General features: G+C 39.1%; 1 protein-coding gene across 1 annotated transcript; it reads left to right on the top strand.

Annotated features, from left to right (window-relative positions):
• The first annotated feature begins 1,343 nt into the window (after positions 1-1,343).
• On the top strand, positions 1,344-23,234 carry NKAP (NFKB activating protein). Its single transcript, XM_061178489.1, has 9 exons — positions 1,344-1,850; positions 4,819-4,899; positions 9,170-9,240; positions 9,422-9,562; positions 11,219-11,282; positions 13,254-13,363; positions 13,461-13,536; positions 14,889-15,038; positions 18,103-23,234. Exons 1-9 carry the CDS (start codon positions 1,465-1,467, stop codon positions 18,275-18,277), a joined length of 1,254 nt encoding a protein of 417 aa, XP_061034472.1. The 5' UTR covers positions 1,344-1,464; the 3' UTR covers positions 18,278-23,234.
• Positions 23,235-24,185: the final 951 nt, after the last annotated feature.

Genomic DNA, 24,185 nt, shown 5'->3' with positions numbered 1-24,185 from the left:
AGACATTTTTCCAAAGAACACCTACAGATGGCCAACAGGCACATGAAAAGATGCTCAACATCGATAATCATCAGAGAAATGCAAATCAAAACCATGAGATACAACTAATATAATATTATAAATCGACTATACGTCAATAAAATTTTTAAAAATAAATTTTAAAAATTAGTATAATTAGTGTTTTAATGCTCTTTCATTTAAAACAGTATAAAATGAATAGAAATAATGACCATTAACCATGTATTGCTGAGCTAGTATATATCGACTGAAGAAAAACACACAACCTAAAAGTTGCCAGTTATGTTTCATTTGGGGACCTTACTGAGGACTATAGCCTGGGAGACAGCCTCTCAGAGAGCTCTGAGGAACTGTTCCGAAGTGGTAAGGGAGGAGCCACGATATATAGGAGTTTTTGCTGAAAAACAAAAACAACCTGTAGTTGAACATCAAAAGATTACTGCTAATCACAAAACAACCAGACATCTCAAGTTAATGACTTTAGTGCTTTTCTCTGTATGGGAAGATGCCAAAGTCTGGGCTCATTGCAATTATTCCTTAGATATGCATTTTCCCTATCTAGGGCCACTATCCTGTTTTTTCAACACCCTGAATTCCCCTCAGGGGTAGGGTGTGGGGGTCAAGGCAGCTGCAGTGGCTGGTGGCTTGAGGGAGGGCAACATTCCTAGTTTATTGGTATGGCAGGCAACATTTTTTTTTTGTCCTCACATATGATGGGACTAATTTAAGGAACTAGACAAGGAGAGGGTTATAAATTCCTTTTGCTGGAGCACATTGGTGGCGATGGGTGGCTGAGGGATAAATATGCAGTTTTCCTCTGTGCTGCGAACCTAACTGGAATGTTAACAGGCTCAAATCAGTAATACAGAATTTGTGACCTCTAAGCTAACTGGGCAATATGGGGCTTAGACATTGTAGCTCTCCACCAATTCAGATAAACCCCCTTTAATTTGCTTGGAATTGTAAAGAAAAAAAAGTGTGTGTGTGTGTTTGCGCGCGCGCATGCCCGCACACTCATACATACATACATAGACACATTTATTTATTTACTTACTTAGTTACAACGTATTTATGGTTCATACGGCAGCTCAGTGACATGTGTCCTGTGGCCTGTCGTCCTTCCCTTCAACTATTTCAACTCAAAGCTGAAAAAAGTACACGGTCTCCAGTAGAGCTTAGACTTGAGCAGCCTCACTCGGAACCCGAAGGATGAGCCGACCTGGTTGCCCCACCGGCTTCTTTATACGGATACACGCATCCCGTCCCATTGGCAGGACCGCCTAGGTCCGGGGAAGGAATTTGCCGACGTACTCGGAACTGTTTCCAAGGTTTTATCAGGTTCGGGTGGTGTCGCGGCTGCTGGTCCTGGGAGCCAAGGCAACGGAGATCTTCCCAACTCGCGAGAGCGCCCCCTTCTCCCACGGCTTCGGGGACCCAGCAACAGCTATGGCTCCGGTGTCTGGCTCCCGCAGCCCGGAGTGGGAGGCCTCGGGCTCCGGGGGGAAGCGTCGCAGTTCGTCGAAGAGCCCTAAGCCCAGCAAATCCTCTCGCTCCCCGCGGGGCCGCCGCTCTCGCTCGCACTCTTGCTCTCGGTCCGGGGACCGGAATGGCCTTAGCCATCAACTGAGTGGCCCCAGCCAAGGCTCCCGAAACCAGTCCTACCGCTCCCGCTCGCGGTCACGCTCTCGAGAGCGGCCCTCCGCGCCGCGGGGCGCCCCTTTCGCTTCTGCCTCCTCGTCCGCCTATTATGGCGGCTACTCACGCCCCTACGGGAGCGACAAGCCATGGCCTAGCCTCCTGGACAAGGAGAGGGAAGAGAGCCTGCGGCAGAAGTGAGTGAGACGAACGCACCTTATCTTTCGTGAGCCCACCAGCCTTCAGTGTCCGATTTATCGTTCATCTTGCTCCCGACTATACCCATTTCGCTCTCTCTCCCTGACTTGGGCCCATTTTCATCCCTTCCTTCAGTCCACCCACGATAACAGCTTATTCGCCTTTTCTACCCTAGGTTTTCACTCCTCCTCGGGCCCCTTCATCTAGCGCCCTGGGCTCCCGCAACCCCCTCCTGCCTCCTGGCTTGTAGCGGACATGGCCAAGAGCCTCAGACGTACCGGAATTATAGCATTTACTTGGTGTGTCGTTATCATTCGTGAGCATGTTTTATTCCCCACTAGACTGAGCTCATGGAAAGGAGGAGCCCGGTTTTATTGATCACAAAATTCACAGTGTCTAGCACTTTGTAGGCGCGCAACCACTGCTTGTTGAATGATCAAACAGGTTTGAGATGATAGGGTAAGTGAGTGGAATTGTTTTGTAGCGATTTGGGAAGGGTTGAGATTAAAGTTTAACTTGGAGGGGAGGAAAACCTCTGAAACAAGATGTTTGAATAAATGTAGGAAAAGTGATCTGCTAAACTGTAGATTGGACTACACTGAGAAAGATCTTGTTAAGTGGTCTCAATCTTGACCATGAGAAATGAGGTCAGGGTGAGATCAGATCTCCTCTAATGAGACTGAGTATTGGAGTGGAAAATGAATAGTTTAAGAAGGAGAAAGGAAAAGGGTTATAATTATTGCTTTGTAAGTTTTAAAATTTTTTTTTACTTTTTAAAAATTGAATTATAGTTGATGTACAGTGTTTTAAGTTACAGGTGTACAATATAGTGATTCACAATTTTTAAAGGTTATACTTCATATATAGTTATTATATGCTTTCTAAGTCTTAATATCTAACACTTATTGGTTGTTAAATTGTGTATCAGTTACTGTACTGAGTGCTTTACCATACTGTATGTGTTTTTTAAAAAAAGCCAAGAAATTAAAAAGTATAACAGGCATTTAGGAGCAGGTTAAGGTTCCAACAGCTGAGCGATGTCTTCATGAATCTTTTTCTTCCAGGAGTGGGAGGTAATAAAACGTAGTGATGAAGAGGACAGGCTCCAGAATCGGACTGCCTGAGTTTGAAGCCATCCTTTGCTGCTTAATAGTTGTGTGACCTTGGGCAAGTCACTTAACCTCTCTGAGTTTCATTTCTTCACCATTTAAAAGGGGATAAAATTAGCACGAAAGCTTTTTAAGAGTTGTAATGACTTAGTGCCTGGAACATAATAAATAGTCCTTAAGTGTTAGCTGTTAGTGTTTTGGGCATGGGAGCAGAAACAGTAAAAACAGCCCTGAGTTAGGTTGGAGACCTACTTTTCCAAATTAGAATTTCCAGAAAGTTACCCCCAGGCTGTGTCGATCAAAAAGCATCCAGTTTTCTTATTAGACATTCCTCACCAAAAGATGTCAGAATTCCTTGGATGAAATTTGCATTTGTACATTTAGAAGATAAATAATTTATCTTAAGAGTACAGATGAAGTCAGGTGGTGGGAGGGATAAGAACTTGACTGCTTGCTTTTTTTCAGCCTGTCAGGCATTCTTTGTCCTATATGTATATATTCAAAGTTTGGCTATAAGTATGTCCCCTATTAGATTTTTTTTTAAATCTTTATTGGAGTATAATTGCTTTACAATGGTGTGTTAGTTTCTGCTTTATAACAAAGTGAATCAGCTATACATATACATATATCCCCATATCTCCTCCCTCTTGCGTCTCCCTCCCACCCTTCCATCCCACCCCTCTAGGTGGTCACAAAGCACCGAGCTGATCTCCCTGTGCTATGCAGCTGCTTCCCACTAGCTATCTATTTTACATTTGGTAGTGTGTATATGTCCATGACACTCTCTCACTTCGTCCCAGCTTACCCTTCCCCCTCCCCGTGTCCTCAAGTCCATTCTCTAGTAGGTCTGCGTCTTTATTCCCGTCCTGCCCCTAGGTTCTTCATGACCATTCTTTTTTTTTTTTTTTTAGATTCCATATATATGTGTTAGCATACGGTATTTGTTTTTCTCTTTCTCACTTACTTCACTCTGCATGACAGACTCCAGGTCCATGTTACTTCAAGTGGGAAACCTGAGTCTGACTCTGCATGATTACACCTTTTACCCTGAATAAAGAAGAAAAATAATTTATTTTTAAAAAATCAAACCAATTATATTTATTTTGTAAGGTTTTTTTTTTAAACAAGTGGCATCACAGCAGCTAAACTTTGAGGAATTAAGCCTTAGTTTTTTTGTGTTTTGTGTGTGTGTTTGTAAGTAATATCAAAAATTAAGAGAAGAAATCACAAACATAAGACAAAACAAAAAATTTTGTGTCTTCCAAGAGTAGATAGAGGATTTACTCCTTTTTGAAAAAGGAATTAAAGGGAAAACAGAAAACAAGTGCTGTATCTCATTGAGTACAGTTTTTGTCAAATAAAACTTTTCTTTCACTTTCAGAGCTCCTTTTATTTTCTACTTCTAATGCTTTGTTGTTATTTTCTTCATTAATTCCTGAGTTTCTGAAAACAGAAGGTTTGACCTTATCAAAAGTAGAGAATTCTCTTTACTTTCATAAGGATACATAAACAACTGAAGTTATTTCCAAATGTAAGACTGTCTCTGTCACATATTGCAGAAGATGAAAGGAGCAGTTAGGAGCTATGTCATGCATGTGGCGGAAGGGACACACTCGACAGCCTCCCAGGCTGAATTTCTGGCCTGGCCTGTCAGGCTGTCTGTAGTCTGTACCATTTGATAGTACTGTCAGAACATCAGATCCTAAGTGTTGAGTTTACATTTAAACCAAGTTTTTATTAGTTTAAAGTTTAAACTGTAAAGGGAAAATGGAACTTAACTGGACTCCTTTGACTTTTATTATATATTTAGGAAACAGTTTAGCCATGGAGTTATAATTTACCTGCTTATCTCTTCTAGGAGATTAAGTGAGAGAGAGAGGATTGGAGAATTGGGAGCTCCTGAAGTATGGGGACTTTCTCCAAAGAATCCAGAACCAGAGTAAGTGATTTAAAAATATATTTTTTAAATACAACATTTGTTTAAATCCAGAGTCTATTGTCAAATTTTTTGTTAAGAACTTTAACTACAGCTCTTTTTTTTCCTCTTTCTTATGATTTATGCTATTCTACTTCTTAAGTTTTAAAAACATTGAACATACCTAAGGATTAAAACATGCTCCTAGTGGATTTTAGCATGCTAATTGTTCTCTTTAAGTTGTAATTCATGAGGTGCTAATTTCCTATTCATAGAAGGGTTCAGTGTTGAAACAAATACTTTTATATTATTTTGAATTATTTTTTCTCAATCCAGTAATTGATTGCATGTCAGACATTAGCATTCCAAAGCGTTTTTTTTAAATGAATATACTGATATGGGTTTGTTTAGTTTCCTGCATGCAGTATTGTTGAAGGCCTAATACTTTTTCTTTTTGCCTATTTTTTTTTCTCTTTGGTGCTATTCATAAGCTGCTTCTTCCCTCTCCTCTATTTCTGTGTTTTTTTTAGATTGAGTTGAGACAATGTGCTTGACAGGTAAACCTGTTATTTGTAACAGGGTGATAAAGCATTATTATCTGAAAGTTCGTTTTTCTTCTTAAAAAAATTATTTTTTTCCCACCACCTGTTATTTTTTTTATTGAGGTATAATTGACATACAATGTTAGTTTCAGGCATACAACATAATGATTTGATATTTGTATATATTGCAAAATAATCACCACAATAAGTCTGGTTAACATCCATTACCATACATAGTTATAAAATTTTTTTTCTTGTGATAAGAACTTCTAAGATTCACTTTCTTAGCAGTTTTCAAATATGCAATACAGTATTATTATTATTTTATTTTTATTTTTGGCTGAGTTGGGTCTTTGTCGCTGCGCACGGGCTTTCTCTAGTTGCAGCGAGCGGGGGCTGCTCTTTGTTGCGGTGCGCGGGCTTCTCATTGCGGTGGCTTCTCTTGTTGCAGAGCACGGGCTCTAGGCGTGCGGGCTTCAGTAGTTGCGGCTCGCGGGTTCTAGAGCGCAGGCTTAGTAGTTGTGGCGCATGGGCTTAGTTGCTCTGCAGCACGTGAGATCTTCCCGGACCAGGGCTCGAACCCGTGTCCTCTGCATTGGCAGACGGATTCTTGACCACTGCGCCACCACGGAAGCCCCAGTATTATTAACTGTAGTCGCCATGCTATACATTACATCCCCAGGACTTATTTATTTTATAACTGGAAGTTTGTACTTTTTTATACCCTTCACACATTTTACCCATGCCCCACCCTCTGGCAACCATCATTCTGTTCTCTGTGTCTGTGAGCTTGGTGGTTTTTTGTTTTTTGTTTTTTAGAGTTCACATATAAGTGAGATCATATGATATTTGTCTTTCTCTGTCTGACTTATTTCATTTAGCAAATGCCCTCACAGTCCATCCATGTTGTCTAAAATGGCAAGATTCTTTCTTTTTTAAGGATGAATAAATTCTACTGTGGTGTGTGTGTGTGTGTGTGTGTGTGTGTGTGTGTGTATTTCTCACAGTTCTTTTTTATCCATTCATCTGTTCGTGGATATTTGGTTGTATCTGTATCTTGGCTATTGTAAATAATGCTGCAATGAGCATGAGAATGCAGATATATCTTTGAGATACTGATTTCATTTCCTTCAGATATATATCCAGACGTGGGATTGTTGGATTATATGGTAGTTCAATTTTTAATTTTTTGAAGAACCTCCGTACTGAATTCTATAATGGCTGTACCAATTTATATTCCCACTAACAGGGTACAAGTGTTCCCTCTTCTCCACATCCTCACCAACACTTGTTACCTCCTGTCTCTTTGATAATATTCATTCTAACAGGTGTGAAGTGATATCTCATTTTGGTTTTGATTTGCATTTCCCTGATCATTAGTGATGTTGAGCATCTTTTTATGTACCTGTTGGCCATCTGTGTGTCTTCTTTGGAAAAATGTCTATTCAGATCCTCTGCCTATTTTTAAATCACATTGTTTGTTTGCTGTTGAGTTGTATGAGTTCTTTATATATTTTGGATATTAACCCCTCATCAGATATGATTTGCAAATATTTTCTCCCATTCAGTAGGTTGCCTTTTCATTTTGTTGATGGTTTCCTTTGCTGTGCAGAAGCTTTTTAGTTTGATATAGTCACATTTACTGATTTTTGCTTTTGTTGCCTTTGCTTTTGGTGTCAAATCCAAAAAATCATTGCCAAGACCTATGTCAAGGAGCTTACCACCTATGTTTTCTTCTAGGAGTTTTATGGTTTCAGGTTTTACATTCAAGTCTTTAATCCATTTTGAGTTAATTTTTGTGTAATGGTGTAAGATAGTGGTCCATTTCCTTCTTTTGCATGTAGCTATCCAGTTTTCCCAGCACCATTTATTGAACAGACTGTCCTTTCCTCATTGTATATTATTGGCTCCTTTGTCATAAATTAATTGACCATATATACATGGATTTATTTCTGGGCTATCTGTTTTGTTCCATTGATCTATATGTCTGTTTTTATGGCAGTACCATACTGTTTTGATTACTGTAGCTTTGTAGTATAGTTTGAAATCAGGGAGCATGATGCCTCGAGCTTTGTTCTTCTTGCTCAAGATTGCTTTGGCTATTCAGGGTCTTTTGTGGTTTCATGCAGATTTTAGGACTGTTTGTTCTATTTCTGTGAAAAAATACCGTTGGAATTTTGGTAGGGATTTCATTGAATCTGTAGATTGCTTTGGGTAGCATGGATATTTTAACAATATTAATTCTTCCAATATGTGAGCATAGAAAATCCATTTCTTTGTGTCTTCTTCAATTTATTTCGTCAATGTCTTATAGTTTTCAGTGTACAAGTCTTCCACTTCCTTGGTTAAATTTATTTCTAGGTATTTTATTCTTTTTGATGGAATTGTTTTCTTAGTTTCATTTTCTGATAATTCGTTATTAGTGTATAGAAATGCAACGAATTTCTGTGTATTGATTTTGTATCCTGCAACTTTACTGAATTCATTTATTGGTGCTGAGTCTTTTGGTGGAGTCTTTGGGATTTTCTATATATGATATCATGTCATCTGCAAATAATGACAGTTTTACTTCTTCCTTTCCAATTTGGATGCCTTTTATTTCTTGTTCTTGCCTAATTGCTCTGGCTAGGACTTCCAATACTATGTTGAATAAAAGTGGTGAGAGTGGGCATCCTTGTCTTGTTTAGCTTTTCACCATTGAGTATGATGTTAACTGTGGGCTTGTCATATATTGTCTTTATTATGTTGAGATACTGAAACTTGTTCTAACAGATACCTTTAAAGTACTCAAAGAGGGCTTCCTGGTGGTGCAGTGGTTAAGAATCTCCCTGCCAATACAGGGGACATGGGCTCGAGCCCTGGACCGAGAAGATCCCACATGCCACGGATCAGCTAAGCCCGTGTGCCACAACTACTGAGCCTGCGCTCTAGAGCCCGTGGGCCACAACTACTGAAGCCCGCGTGCCTAGAGCCTGTGCTCTGCAACAAGGGGAGCCATCGCAATGAGAAGCCCGCGCACCGCAACAGAGAGTAGCCCCTGCTCGCCGAAACTAGAGAAAGCCCGCGTGCAGCAACAAAGACCCAACGCAGCCAAGAATAAAAATAAATAAATAAATTTATTTATTTTAAAAGAATACTCAAAGAATTAGAGTTGAAAGGAATCCTAAATATAATTTTCTAGGCAATTTCTAAATTATTCCAGATGTGATCTTCAGAGGAAAAGACTGTGATATGGAAATTCCCTTTTTAAGCTATTGTAGAATGTTAATAATACTCATTTTCAGAATTCTCTTACAACAGGATGAAATCTCTATAGCTGTAGTGTGTTAGATTCTTGCTCTGGGGAGACAGAACAGTTGCTGCTCTACCGTATGTCTGTTCCACAAGTAGAATGAAATTATGAAGTCTTCCCTCAGCCTTCTTATCTCCAGTTTCTCTCCTCTTTCCTTATGGTTCCTGTTTCCCTGCATTTGCCTTGTGGTTTCTTCGAAAATATAAATCCTTCATGCTGCTTTCAGTGTGAATAGCATTTTGTTAACTCGAAAGCTTTATGCAAATGTAAATGATTATTCTACTATTATGAAGGTGGTTGGCCGATAAGCTATACTGTTAAAAAAGCAGTCTGGTGCTGGCTTTGAATGGTTCTTGGACAATCAATTTGTTATTGAAAATTTTTAAGCGTATATTTTTATACTCTGTGGTCCATATTTTATCACTTTTCTGATTCTTACTACAATTTTCTTTAAATTCAGCTCTGATGAACATACACCAGTAGAGGACGAAGAGCCAAAGAAAAGCACCACTTCAGCTTCTACTTCAGAAGGTATTTTTTAAATATAGGACTTTTTTATTGAGAAGTTTAAAAAATACGTTTATAAATAGTTGAACATTAGACTTTACTCAAATCGCCTGTCATCAATTCCGTTTCAGTATTTTTAATACAATAAAATTGATGCTCAGAAATACTTCTTTAGAAGTTAGTTTTTTATTTGTATCTTATGTAGAAGAAAAGAAGAAGAAGAAGAAGTCTAGTCATTCAAAAGAAAGATCCAAGAAAAGGAGGAAGAAAAAATCATCTAAAAGAAAACACAAGAAGTATTCTGATGATAGTGACAGTGACTCTGATTCTGAAACAGACTCCAGTGGTAAGAAAGCCAACATCCTTCTGTGAACCTTGCTTCAAAACTAGTTGTACTTGAAAGCTTATTTTAGAAGAAGGTTCTTAAAAACAGTAATAGCCAAGAGTTTTAAACACTCACTGACTTTGTGTTGGGCACCCTGCTAAGTGCTTGATATGCATTATTGCTATTTAATCCACACAGTCACTGTAGGACACATCTTAGAGATGGAGAAATGGAGGCCCAGAGCAGGTTATAAGTACTGCACCCAAGGCCACACAGTTGGGATTCAAACCTAAGCCGTGTGACTCCAGATTGGTTGTGTGTAGCTGTACAAGGCATGTGGCACCGAACCAAGTTGGGGTTAGTCTGTGAGACGTGTGGTGCCAAACCAAGCCACAGGGGGCTGCCTCAGCCCAGTGGAGCGGCTCTTTTGTGAGATTCTCACACTCAGTGGGCGCCTTTGTGCAATTTTCAAAAAGGTGCACCATAGGGGACTCCCTCAGGCCAGCAGCTGATTTATGTGTCACACTTCCTGTGGGGCGGCACATCACAAAAAAGCCACCTTTTTGCGCCCTCTCCTGGCTGATGACTGACAGAGGGTGCCCCTCTGGGGACACGTTACACTAAGGCACCCCTTCCTCTGATGTCACCTGGGTTTCCTGGCCCTCACTGTCACCCTTCTTCCTCACTGCTGGAAGGCTGAGCTTTCTTGAAGCGCAAATCTGAGCATGGCGGTCCCTACTTAAAATCCTTCCGCAGTTCTCCATGGCCTTCAGGGTAAAGTCAGATCCCGATTGATCTCTCGCATCACACGTACCCTGTGGCTCTCCTGCAGCGTCCTCTTTGGCCTAAGAATGACTTTCCGTCTCCTTGATACTGCACGTCCTTTCTCTTGACTCTGTCGCTTGATGCAGAGAGTCCATCTGCCTACAGTGCTGGTCTCTCCGGGCACGCGGCTTGGCTTACTCATTGCTATGATGGGCATGCATTACTTTTGTAATGAAACTGATTTTAAAAAGAACTAGCTTAAGAGTCACCTTTTCCTGGTCAACCGTTCCTCAACCACCCTCCCCAAATCAGCCTGATTTTGAGACTCCTCTGTATGCCCAGAGCACCCCATGCTTCCCCCTCACTCAGATTCTACTTGCCTCTTTCCCTGTGTCTCCTCCACTAGAATGAGCTCCTGGAAAGCAAACCCCCAAACACACACATCATGAAAATACTCAAACACTGAGAAAAGTAAAGGGAGTAGTATTATTAATGCCATGTACAGTACTTGTCACTCAGGTTTAACATTTGTTAGCATTTTGATATATTTGCTTCAGATAGGGATTTTTTTGTTGAGATAATCAAGGTAAATTACAAATACCACACTGCCACCCTAAATATTTCTGTATACACCTCTAAACAATAAGGACATTTTCGTATCTAACCACAATACTATTATCTCATGCAATAAGGTTAATAATAATACCCTATATAACCAAATGCAACTTTAATTTCTATGTCCCCCATGCCTAGCACATTTCCTAACAAGTAGAAATAAATGTTTGAATGAATTTGAATGAATTAATTTCTCTGTAACAACAAATGGAAGAGTAATAAGATATTTATCTACTCAAGAGTATTGGGGTTTTAGAATTAAAAATTTTTTTAATTATAATGTGCTTTAATTTGCAGATGAAGATACAAAAAGGAGAGCAAAGAAAGCCAAGAAAAAGGAAAAGAAGAAGAAACGCAGATCGTCAGTTTTTTTCTTTAATTTTTATTATGGAAAAGTTCAAAAATATAGCAAATTATATAAAATAGTGTAATGGACCTCCATGTAACCATCACCCAGCTTGAACAATTATCAACTCATTGGCAGTCTCTGCTGCCCGCCCCGCCATTATTTTGAAACCAATACCAGATATCATTTCATCCATAAAGCTGCGAGTTTCTCTAAAAGATAGGCATTCTTTAAAAAAAAAAAAAAGTACAATACTGTTAATCCGCCTAAAATGTTTAACAGTAATTGTTCATTCAATTCTCAGTAGTTTTTGGTATAGTTTATTCAAATTAGGATCCAAACAATGTACATAAATTGTGATTGGTTGATATGTCTCTTACATCTCTTTAAATAGATAGCTTCCCCTTCCCTTTTTGTTCCTGCAGTTTTTTTGTAGCAGAAACAAAATCATTTGTCCTGGAGGGTTTCCTGCGGTATGGATTTTGCTGGTTGTATTCGTACAGTGTTCTTTTAACATGTTTTCTATCCTTTGTATTTCCTGTAGATTGACGGTTAGGTCTAGACACTTGATAAGGTTCAGATTTGAGTTTCTGGCAGGAATACTTCATAGGCGGTGCTGTGTACTTGCAGCAGGAGGCAGATAATGTCTGGTTATCTCTTTTTGTCATATTAACCGGCATCAGAAGTCATTGTCTAGATCCCTTATATCATTGCCAAGTGGTGATGGTCTACTTCTGGCTTTCTTTCTTCATGTATTAGGTAGAATAATTCTATATGAGAAACCTACCCTCATTAACTATTTGGTTACTCCGAAGTGTAATTGGTATAGTAAGGGCAGAATGATTGCTTACTTTTTTTGTTTTATGAGTTTTCAAAATAATGAGTTGGGGTTTTTTAGTATCATTATGAACCCAAGGATTCAAACATATTTGATGTATTTTAATCCATTACACTGAAAATTGTTGATGTTCAAATTGGTAAGAGCTGTTTTTTATTTTTTTTAATTTTTTTAAATAAATTTATTTATTTTATTTATTTATTTTTGGCTGCATTGGGTCTTCGTTGCTGTGCGCGGACTTTCTCTAGTTGCAGTGAGCGGAGGCTACTCTTTGTTGCCGTGCGCGGGCTTCTCATTGTGGTGGGTGGCTTCTCTTGTTGCGGAGCACGGTCTCTAGGTGCACGGGCTTCAGTAGCTGTGGCATGCGGGCTTCAATAGTTGTGGTTCGCGGGCTCCAGAGCGCAGGCTCACTAGTTGTGGCGCACGGGCTTAGTTGCTCCGTGGCATGTGGTATCTTCCCAGACCAGGGCTCAAACCCATGTCCCCTGCATTGGCCGGCGGATTCTTAACCACTGCGCCGCCAGGGAAACCCAAGAGCTGTTTTTTAAACTGCTTTATTTCTGCTATCTTTCTACAACATGAGAACTATATTTTATTGTTCCCTTAGGGATCTTTTTTTTTTTTAAATAAATTTATTTATTTATTTATTTTTGGCTGCATTGGGTCTTCGTTGCTGTGCGTGGGCTTTCTCTAGTTTTGGCGAGCAGGGGCTACTCTTCGTTGCAGTGCCCGCGGGCTTATTGCGGTGGCTTCTCTCTCGTTGCGGCGCACGGGCTCTAGAGCACAAGCTCAGTAGTTTTGGCGCGTGGGCGCTAGAGTGCAGGCTCAGTAGTTGTGGCGCACGGGCTTACTTGCTCTGTGGCATGTGGGATCTTCCCGGACCAGGGCTCGAACCCGTGTCCCCTGCATTGGCAGGCAGATTCTTAACCACTGTGCCACCAGGGAAGCCCCGGGATCTTTTTTTTTTATAGTGAAACATGATTTGGTTAAATAAGTTAGATTTTTTAAATTAAAGTTCTTCTCTAATAAGTTTGAATTAGCTGAGCATCCAGATCATTTCAGTCAGTCCTTCATTGCCTTGAAAAAAATAAGATGCCCTTTAGCATGGGAATATTAAATCAATTTATATCAAATTATAATCATTACAGGAAGAAATATAAGAAAAAGAAGTCTAAGAAGAGCAGAAAAGATTCCAGTGATTCAAGTTCTAAAGAGTCCCAAGAAGAGTTTCTGGAGAATCCCTGGAAGGATCGATCAAGTAGGTTATTCTGATAGACTTCGACTCAGAACAGATAAAACATTAAATTAACTGATTAGTCAAAATGTGAATATGTTTCTGAACATCTTTTGTGCAGAGCCTGAAGAACCCTCAGATTTGATTGGCCCAGAGGCTCCCAAAACACTTGCCTCTCAAGATGATAAACCTTTGAAGTAAGTTAAGAGTGTGTTTATAATCTCTAAAGTACCTTCCCAAAAGTATGGTCCTAACTTCCTCTTCCAAGCTTATCTTCCTCTACTCCCTTATTTAGACGCCAGGTTCCAACTGAGCTGAACTAAAACTTCCCTGTATTCACTGTGCACTTTCACCTTATTTCTCCCCCCAATGTGCCTTCCCTTCTTTCCCCAGCCCTGATTTCTTTACTACCCCCAATTTCTTCCTGTTAAAATGCTTAACATTCTTCAAAGCCCTTTTCAAAAGGAGGGGGCATATGCTGATTCCCAGTATCTTCCCTCCACAGGTAGGTGTGATTCCTACCCCTCTTTATTTTTTATTTATTTATTTTTTACTTTTATTTTTTTTATTTATTTGTTTGTTTTGGCTGCGTTGGGTCTTCGTTGCTGCATGCAGGCTTTCTCTAGTTGCAGCGAGCGGGGGCTACTCTTCATTGCTGTGCACGGGCTTCTCATTGCGGTGGCTTCCCTTGTTGCAGAGTACGGGCTCTAGGTGCACTGGCTTCAGTAGTTGTGGCACGCGGGCTCAGTAGTTGTGGCTCGTGGGCTCTAGAGCGTAGGCTCAGTAGTTGTGGCGCATGGGCTTAGTTGCTCCACGGCATGTGGGATCTTCCCGGACCAGGGATCGAACCCATGTCCCCTGCATTGGCAGGTGGATTCTTAACCACTGCACCACCAGGGAAGTCCTCCTACCCCTCTTTAATCCTTTAGTCCTCATAGCGTTTTCTTTCTTTTGTGCAATGTGTTATATATTCTACGTTGTATTAGTGTTATATTCTTATTAATGTGTAAGTGCCATAAGAACAGAGATTATTTTTATATTACAAGCTTTGAGCTTAATAGCTATTCAAGAAGAATTCAGTGAATTGAATGAAGGGATGGTAGTTTTCAAAGTCCCCTTGAATGAAAGTTATTTGAGAACCGTTAACTGTATAGCATTATTATTGGTTATAAGTCTAATAAATATGTTAATTTGAGATATATTATTTCTTTACTTTTTTTTTAAAGGGAAAAAGGTAAAAGGAATTCACTGGAGGCAGAAGCAATAAAGGCAATACCTGTGGGGAAAATTGATCCATAATTGTAAACCATGAATATATGCTCACTAACATCAGTTCTTTTATTCTTCCAAAGTATCTCTGCATTTCTGGGTTAGTGATATAGGTCACAGTGCAGTGTTCCCTAGTTAAAATAATTTACATTGGGCTTCCCAGCATGCTGCCCAGCAACTGTTACTCCTACTGTTCTCTGAGAGAAATGGTTTTTTGTGCTCTCTTTAGATGATGAACTTTTTATAATGAACCTTTTCTGAATTCTGTATTACTTTGTAGCTATGGCCATGCTCTGTTACCTGGTGAAGGTGCAGCTATGGCTGAATATGTAAAAGCTGGAAAACGTATCCCACGAAGAGGTGAAATTGGCTTGACAAGTGAAGAAATTGCATCATTTGAATGCTCGGGTTACGTAATGAGTGGTAGCAGGTATGTTCTTGGCATTGAGGTCAGTTTCCTTTCTCACTACCAAAATTATATTTTGGTGACAGATTTTCATTAAGTGACCATTCCTAATGAAAAGTAAAGTATAAATATTGGTTTAATATTGGTTTTGTTAGTATAAATGTAGTTGTCTAAAATTCCAAGTAGGTATGCAACTCGGCTGTGTCTCCAACTTCAAAGAATCAGTCTTTTCAGTGTCCTTTTCTAATCCATATTTTGGTACAGATAGTTTATCCTCCGGAGGATATAGTTAAATTCAGCTATTTATCACTGCCCCACGAGGAATGTGGCATTCTGGTAGTTAGGAAAGCATTTACATAAGACAGTGTTTCCTGTTTTCTGAGTTTGCCTCTAGTTCTCTGTGGAGTCAGAGAACGTGGACTCTCTAGTTCTCTGGACTCTGAGAATGAAGAGCAGAAAAGAATTATGACAGAGAACAGAGATCAGTTTTAGCATGAGAAAAGGAATACAAAATTGGGAAGAGAAAGCAAAGTCCCAGGAAGAGCAAGGAAAGTGAACTAATAGGGTATCAGTACCAAGATCAAACTGAATTTTGGATTTTTTAAAACTTCATAAACTTTTAAAAGTGGGTAAACATTTTTAAGTGAAATTGGAGGCAAATATTTGTGGAACCCCTGAAGCATCTCCAGAATCTTGGAATTCTGAGGACTGATATTTGAAAACATTATATCTAAGGACCAGTAAGACAAGAAAAAGAAATTAGAGGCATAAGAATTAGAACAGAGGATATAACACTGTCATTTTTTGTGAATGATATGATTTTTTACATAGAAAATCCTAAAGAATCTTCAGATGAATTACAAATAATAGGAAGGTTTAACAAATAGTTGGATATAATGTTAATACCCAAAAATCAATTGCATTTTTATGTACCAGCAACAAAGAACTAGAAAATGTAGTTAAATAAAAAGAAAACATTTATAATAATATCAGAGAATATGAAGGACTTAGGAATAAATCTTCACAAAAGATGTCCAAGATCTTTACAGGGAAAACTATAAGACATTATTAAGAGACATTAAAGAAGACCTAAATAAATGGAGAGGTATCATGTTCATGAATAGGAAGGCAATATTGTAAAGTTGTCAGTTCTTCCAAAATTAATCTGTAGATTCAGTGCAGTTCCAATCAAAATCACAACTGAGATTTTCATGAAACATAATAAGATGGTTCTAAAATTTATATGTTAGACTAGAGGGCCAAGAATAGCCATCTTACTTCTGAAGAAGAGCAGGAAGGTGATTTGCCCTACCATATATGAGGGCTTATTATGAAGCTTGCAGCACTTTGGAAAGAGTGGCGTAACAAATGAACTGTTCAACGGAATAAAATACAGAGCCCAGGGGCAGAGCCATACATGTATGGAACTTTGTTATATGAAAGAGCTGGTATGTCAGATCAGTGGGGAAAGAATGAACTAGGCAATAAATGGATCAGGAAGAAAATGGTTATCTGTATGGAAAAAGATGAAAGTAGAACCCTGTATCACCATATTTAAAAATCATTGCAGCTAGATCAGGAGTTAAATGTCAAAAACAACTTTAATACTCTTAGTATAAAATATGAGGAGATTTCTATTAGATCTTGGGGTGGGGAAGCATTTCTTAAAGAAGACCAAAAAAGTGCACTAACTATAAAATAATATATTGATAAATTTGCCTGAGTTAAAAATAAGAACTTCTGTTTATCAAAAGACATCTTAAAATAAGTAAAAAGAGAAGTTCCAAGCTGGGATGAGATCTTGTAATACACACAACTGATAGTTAGTATTGAGAGTATTTAAAGAATACCTATAAACAATCCAAAAGAAAAGTGGGAAAATGACACAAACAGGCATTTGTCAGAAGGAAAAAATATATGGCCTACACATACAAAAAAGATGTTCGTTATCATTGGAAATGGAAATCAACATATGGAAATACCATTTTACACCCATTTGATAGAGATAAGTTCAAAGTTCTAACAATTCCAAGCATTTGAGAGGATGTGGATCCACAGGCTCTCTTAAGTATTGCCAGTGGTGGTATAAATCGGTACAACCATCTTGGAAAACATTCTGACATTATCTTGGAAAGTTGAGCATTCACATATTTTATGACCCAGCAACTCCATACCTACATACCCAAGAGAGTCTTTCCCATGTACTAGGAGATGTGTACATTGATGTTTATTACAGCATCATTCACATGGCACTTTCCATTCCAGATAAACTACTCACTATACCCTGAGCAACCTAAATACATTGTCATCTCCTTGACTTACCACCTGCCACTCCCCCACCTTCACACTAACCTGAAATGATCCTCCCCTCTTCTCCTTACTCAGTTTGTTCTGTTTTTCTAGGCATAGTTCAAGCTTCATCTTGAATTGATTGTGTAGGATTGGGTACATATACATAAAAGAGGCAGGTTTTCATGAAGTTTTCCTTCTAAATAGGCAGACCTTTTGAAGATGATGTAAGAGTTTCCCTCTGCCTCGACCCCTGTACTTTCCTGATTTGGTCCTTGTGCTAAAATCCCTTCTTTCTTTTCTTTGAGCTGCAACTGAATTCTAAGGAAGTTAAATCCACCCACAAAACTCACCCAAAAATTCAATTGTAGATTTAAACCTGGTTCTTTTGGTTGTATGATAAATTAGAACTTTGAAGAAGTTCCACCTGCTAGATGACAACTTAAATCTTATCTATCCTACTATCAGGTCTACATATCACTTAGGAAGTTTAATAATTTGCCTGTTCCTAGTTGTTTTACTGGAAATAACAGAACCAGACTTAGGCCCTTAGTATTTGAAATTAATAACATTCACCCTATTGACAGAACCGCAGAGATCATTATTTGAATACTAGAAATGAATCAAAGGACATGTCAGCAGATAAAATGAATGATCTTTTGAAAATCTAACCCATTACAGAAACAGTTTCTATTTGTCGGCTTTTTAAATAGACTACTCTGTATTACGAAAGGATTAGTGAGAAAGCACTATGAAAATAATTACTGAGAAATTAAGCCAAAAATAAAATTATCTCCAGGCATCGCCGAATGGAGGCTGTGCGACTGCGAAAAGAGAACCAGATCTATAGTGCTGATGAGAAGAGAGCCCTTGCATCCTTTAACCAAGAAGAGAGACGAAAGAGAGAAAACAAGATTCTGGCCAGTTTTCGAGAGATGGTATACAGAAAAACTAAAGGGAAAGAGGACAAATAAGGATTTTCTGATTGTTCATCAGACATTTTTAACAACAAAAAAGAAAGTTTGGGTTCCATATATACACACAAAAAGATTATCATGATCTGAAAAAGCTTTACAGTGCTACTGTGCCTTCTATTTAATTCTTTCAGTCCTTCTATAAAAAGCTGCTTATTGATGTAACTTTAGCAAGCTCTTTGGGTTATTTTGGATTGACCAAAACAACCTTCTGGTTTAAAAATCCAAATTATGAATGAAACTCTACTGTGTTGGGGGAGGTGGCATTGAGAGAAGGTGCTGGTGAGGTGAGAAACTGAACTCTCACACCATGGGACAGTGCTCCCATTAGCTCTACATGGTGCCCACTCCCCAACCCATCCCAACTGAACTTGTGAGAAATTATCATTCCTCTATGTTGAATGTGTTATAAATGGACTTGATAGAAACACATAGGAGGCCACTTTTGTTAACAAAATGAAGGCATGGCTGAAAAAAGCAAATCTGGAATTTGAAGGTTGACTTGTATATTACAATATTACTGTCAGCTCTGGAAGTAATTTGTATTTTGATTTTAGTCCCTACCTCCACCCCAAAACCAACAAACAAACCAAAAAGCAAACTAACCCACAGACTTGTTGAATTGAAAATGTGAACATAAGTTTTAAAATTCTTAATAGGTTAATTAAAAATGGTTATTTCAAATATAAAATATTGGGAAGTCTCCTGTTGTGCCAATGTAAGTACATTATTTCCATCTGAGCTGTGTTTAGATCATTATTTGAATACTAGAAATGGATGGGAGTCAACAATGGTCAGGAGTTTAATAAGGAAAAATATAATGAGTCATTGTTTTCATTGTTTTAACTTGGTTGCTTCATAAGGATGAAGCTAAAATGATGTTAAACGTTTTTAAAGTCTGTCCTTTGTAATAAGCAGATTTCATTTTAAGCATTGCTAAACTTTTCAGTTTATTTTTTACATCTGTCATTCAGTTTAATCTGTAACTTCATATAGAACCCCTCACTTTCTCACTTTTTTATGGCTACTGTTGGCTTTTAAGTTTGGGAGAAATGGAAAATTCTGGGACTGTGAGATCGTGATCTTTTTCCTTCCCTCCTTTTGTTAAAGTTTAGTTGTTAGGACATACGAGCGAAGGGGGAGGGGATAGTAGAAGTTTTGGCTGTTTTTGTTAAGGTTGTTTTGAGCTGCATTATTATGTGCCTAGGATAAATTTAAATTATCTGAGTGATGGGGAATTTCTGACTTTGCTGTTATAAAATGCCCTCTCTCCTTACAATAGTTTAAAGGTTTTTTTTTTTAAAAAAGGCTTTTTTTTTTTGAAGAGTACACTGCATTTATTTAACCCCATAAATTATAACATCTTAACACATGTAAAATTTTTGTATTTTTAAAGTGCTTTGAAAGATATTTTTTTTAACAAGTGGAAAATAATGTTCTTTAAAAGACATCAAACTTTTAGTGGAAAATGATATTACCAGAAGCATGTAAGGATTTGTTCATCCTCTTCAAGAAATGGGATTTTTATGTAAAATATATATGTAGCACTGAATGCCAAAATGATGGGTATGTGTGGTTGGAATTAAAAATGAGATTTGCTAATAAACCCATCGGGATGGTGTCTTAAGTCAAGAACGACCTTGAGAGGGGAGAGGGAGGGGCGTTGGGTAATCAGTGCTTCCGGAGGTGAACTTCCTTGCCTTGTGATGGGTTTGAGTTAGTGGTCAGGACAGCCATTCAGACTGACAGTCCCCCGAACTTCTGCGGCTTCAGTGACAGGGACAGGAATGTGGTTGACTTGAATATTCTTCAGGCAGCCAAAAAAGGATTTCCACGCGGGAAGCTTCAGGGTTTTCAAATTAGCTGGGACACCTCCAATGTGCAGATGCTCCTGCGTGCGGGCAGTGGGGACGGGGTGCCGTCCAGCGGTGGAACTATAGTCTGCGTCCAGTTTCAGGTGCAGGATGTGCTGTTTTATGGTGACTATCACTGAGTGCCACTGTCCGTCACACAGAGATTGCTTTGGTGTGACCGATGTCAGGATCCCACCTGCCTCACTGCCCACAGAGGCCGTGACCTTTCCTGCCTCCATATAAACACGTAAGTGCTCCCCAGGTTGACTTCCGATGTGAATTAGAATTCCAGTGAGACTTCTCGGGCGAATGCTGAAAACAAGCTTAAATTCTGGCCCCAAAAGCACGGAGTTAGCTAGGATAACATGACCTCCTTCTTGAGAAAAATAGATGCCTTTCTCCAAAGAGCCATCCAAGCAAGGAGACACCCCAAAGCTTGCAGAAGCAGTGTCCAGGGGTTTCAAATCCAACTGAAAGTTCCTCAGGCATCCCACAAAGCTGTTTTGGGGGAGGGTCTTTGGTTTTCCTGATGGAGACGATCCCAGGTAAACTGGTGCTCTGAGGCTGACGGTGGAATTTCCGGGCAAACTTCCCTCCCGGGCCCTCAGACCATCCACAACCAAGCGCCCCCTTTCTCCATCTTGCCCAAATGCCACCGTGTGCCACTTCCCATCACTGCACTTTGCTCTTGAGCTTCAGTTTTTTTCCTCCTGCACCCAGTGCAAAGACCAGACGTCCTTTCGAAAGATAAAGAGCCATAAAGGAGTTCTTAGTGCCTGTGTAAAACACGAGCCCTCTGGACGCCGTTGTCTGCAAGTCCACGGCAAACTGTGACCTGGGTTTCAGCAACTCCTGGGGAAGCATGAATAGCAAGTGGCTGGTGGGACTGTCCCCAAACCTGAGGGCTCCGTGGCTGGCCTGGGCCTCTGGAAGTGGTGGGCAAGACTGGGCATCTCCCCTAACCTTCAAGCTCCTTGGGGAGGCGGCTGGTGTGTCACGCAATGGCTGGTGGATATTGAAAAAATTTAAAAATTAAAAAGTAAAAAAAATTTTTAAATAAATAAATAAATATCTTTCAAAGCACTTTAAAAATACAAATAATTTACATGTGTTAAGATGTTATAATTTATGGGGTTAAATAAATGCAGTGTACTCTTCAAAAAAAATAAAAGAAAAAATGTTTTAAAACAAGGCAGTGAAAATATGCTTTATATACTTTATCAAAGTACAGATAAAATTTTTACTACTTAACATATGTTCTAGGAAAATGTCTAACTTTAACCCACAATTAATGAACCAAACAGCCAGTTGGCATGTAGCAACATTTATGATCCCTGAATTTGAAGTGATTTCGATTTATCATCATTGTTGCCTAGCCTAATAAATGTATTATTTCCAAAAGTTAAAAGGAAACTAGGTCCCAAATTTGTGAGTCAAAATCCATCCACTTCCCTGTGTAATAAAACCTAAATTTATATTCCCCATTTAAAAATTTTGTTCTCAGGAATTCCCTGGTGGTCCAGTGGTTAGGACTCGGCGTTTTTCACTGCCGAGGGCCCGGGTTCAATCCCTGGTCGGGGAACTAAGATCCCACAAGCTGCGCAGGTGGCCAAAAAAAATTTTTTTAAAAAAAAGAAGAAAAAATAAAAATTTTGTTCTCTAAGAACATTACTTTTTGTTACTGGTTCCTAGAGACTGAATGGGTTTGTTCTCTAATTTTCATTCAGTAGGCAAGGTAGTTTAAATGCAACAATTTTGTGATATATGAATATTGTGGATTTTCATTGGATTCTTCTGTCTCCTCCACAGAATAGATACTCAACAAATGCTTGTTGAATAAATGAAAGAAAATATATTAATTTATTTCAGAACTTTATCATATCTTTCATCAAGGTTTTTTCAGGAAAGATCTGCCAAAGAATAGCTTCAGTAGCATGTTCTTTGGGAAGGAGGAGGGAAGAATAAAAGGGCTAAAAGTATTTTATTTTCAGCCTATTAGAGTTACTGCTTCAAACTGTGTTTTAGTCACCTGAGCCATAAGTCAAATGGGAGGGCTATTGTATTTGAAATATATTTTTTGTTCTCCAAGGAGACTTACCTAGTTTCCACCCTCCTCACCTGTTGCTCTGATGAGATTTTCCCTCCTTTTTAATTGATTGCACAAATGCAACAGTTAAAAAAGAAGAAGAAAGAAAAATTACCCCCAGTCTTACCCCATCAATTGTCTTTAGTATTCTGTGTTCCCTTCCAGTGCTTGTGTATGTAAATACATATTCTGATGTACCTGTAAGTAATCACTCATAATTTTGTATTTGGTGTTTTAAAACCTTGCAGCCAGGCAAGACAACCTCACAGGGATGGTAGGAACGATCTGGTGTGAGGATGGGAAGAAGACAAGAAATAGTAAGGGTGGCGATTGAACCTTCCCTGTTTCATTGCACCCAATCCTCAAGCCACCCTGGTGCCATCACAGTTGTAATGCTGTGTTGTGTTAGGCAGCACGCCCAGTTTCATAGTTTCAGAATGTATTGTTTAACAGTGAGGCTTAACTTGCAGTAAATAAAGGGGTCTGTGAGTAGGGAAACGCTTCAGACTGGTTATATTATGAGCTGTAGAACTGTTGCCATTTTTCTGTTCCCTAGTTGTGCCCATGAAAGAGGTGTGTCCAGGCTAGAGACTTAGGCTCAAATGGGGGAACAAGCAGCCAAGGACCAATCTCAATTTGGTCTGACAAGTGAATTTTAGCAACTCCCTAAACTCAGCTTTTGTACCTGTAAGACTCTGAGTGATGCAGATAGTGATGGGAAAAACCTTTTAGAAAATAGAAGACAACTTACTGGTTACTCTGCTAATGTGATGGAAGTTGCCAACTGGAAAATGAATGAATGCAAAGAAAACCAATGCAGCTGGATTGTGTGCCACAAGTTTATTATTCAATAAATATTCTGTGGTTTGATGTGCAGTATCGTATTTTTAACACACTCCGATGAGAAATCTATTCCTAAAATATTCTGGAAGATTCTGACACTGTTGAATTGGAAGATATTTGAATTCATTAAAATATATTTGGCCTCAATAATGTCCCTCAGGCGTTTTTCTTGAAAGTGAGTCATTCCTGGTCTGCAGAGGAAGAAAAACAAACACAACAGAAGTTTTAAAAATGAAACAAAACATTGAGCCAGGGATTGATTACCTGTATACTCTGTTACATTCCTAGTGAGCAAAATGCCTTTTGTAGGTGGGGGACAAAGGTCGTCTCTGTTCCTTAGGCCCCTTCAATAAAAGGCTTAATGAGTTTATATGTAATGATTCTTTAAGAGAGACGCTGTACAAATAAAAGGAATTGTTATATGTGAGTTAGTTCCATGTGACTGTGAAGTTTCACATAGAAACAGTAGACATGACCTACCTTGGCCCCACCCTACTCCAGCAACTAATCCTCACATTTATAATCACTGAAAAAGGAGACACTAAAAATAAAAACAATTTTCTAGAACAAAGGCAGACTCCTACTTTCAGCCCATCTGAATGGAGTAGGTGGTCCAAAGAAGAAAAGTGACCATTATGTAAATTACCTGTGGCTGTGGGCCTGCTGGGCTCCTGGAGTGTGATGAGTTTTCCCACCACCCTTTTAAAGTAAGTCTCTAAAAACCGTAATTCAAAAAGACACATGCACCCGAATGTTCATTGCAACACTATTTACAATAGCCAGGTCATGGAAGCAACCTAAATTCCCATCAACAGACGAATGGATAAAGAAGTTGTGGGACATATATACAAATGGAATATTACTCAGCCATAAAAAGGAATGAAATTGAGTCATTTGTTGAGACGTGGATGGATCTAGAGACTGTCATACAGAGTGAAGTAAGCCAGAAAGAGAAAAACAAATATCGTATATTAACACATGTATGTGGAACCTAGAAAAATGGTACAGATGAACCGGGTTGCAGGGCAGAAGTTGAGACACAGATGTAGAGAACAAACGTATGGACACCAAGGGGGGAAAACTGTGGTGGGGTGGGGATGGTGATGTGCTGAATTGGGCGATTGGG

Source organism: Eubalaena glacialis, chromosome X (genome assembly GCF_028564815.1).
Source record: "Eubalaena glacialis isolate mEubGla1 chromosome X, mEubGla1.1.hap2.+ XY, whole genome shotgun sequence".
In the NCBI taxonomy this organism is placed as follows: Eukaryota; Metazoa; Chordata; class Mammalia; order Artiodactyla; family Balaenidae; genus Eubalaena; species Eubalaena glacialis.
This window is presented reverse-complemented; position numbering and strand designations above follow the sequence as displayed.

Excerpts from the sequence above, each read along its gene's own strand:
- NKAP (XM_061178489.1), top strand. The coding sequence starts at position 1,465 with ATGGCTCCGGTGTCTGGCTCCCGCAGCCCGGAGTGGGAGGCCTCGGGC. Across the intron at positions 11,283-13,253 it reads AAGAAGAAGAAACGCAGATC|GAAGAAATATAAGAAAAAGA; the intron begins GTCAGTTTTTTT and ends TAATCATTACAG. Across the intron at positions 15,039-18,102 it reads TACGTAATGAGTGGTAGCAG|GCATCGCCGAATGGAGGCTG; the intron begins GTATGTTCTTGG and ends AATTATCTCCAG.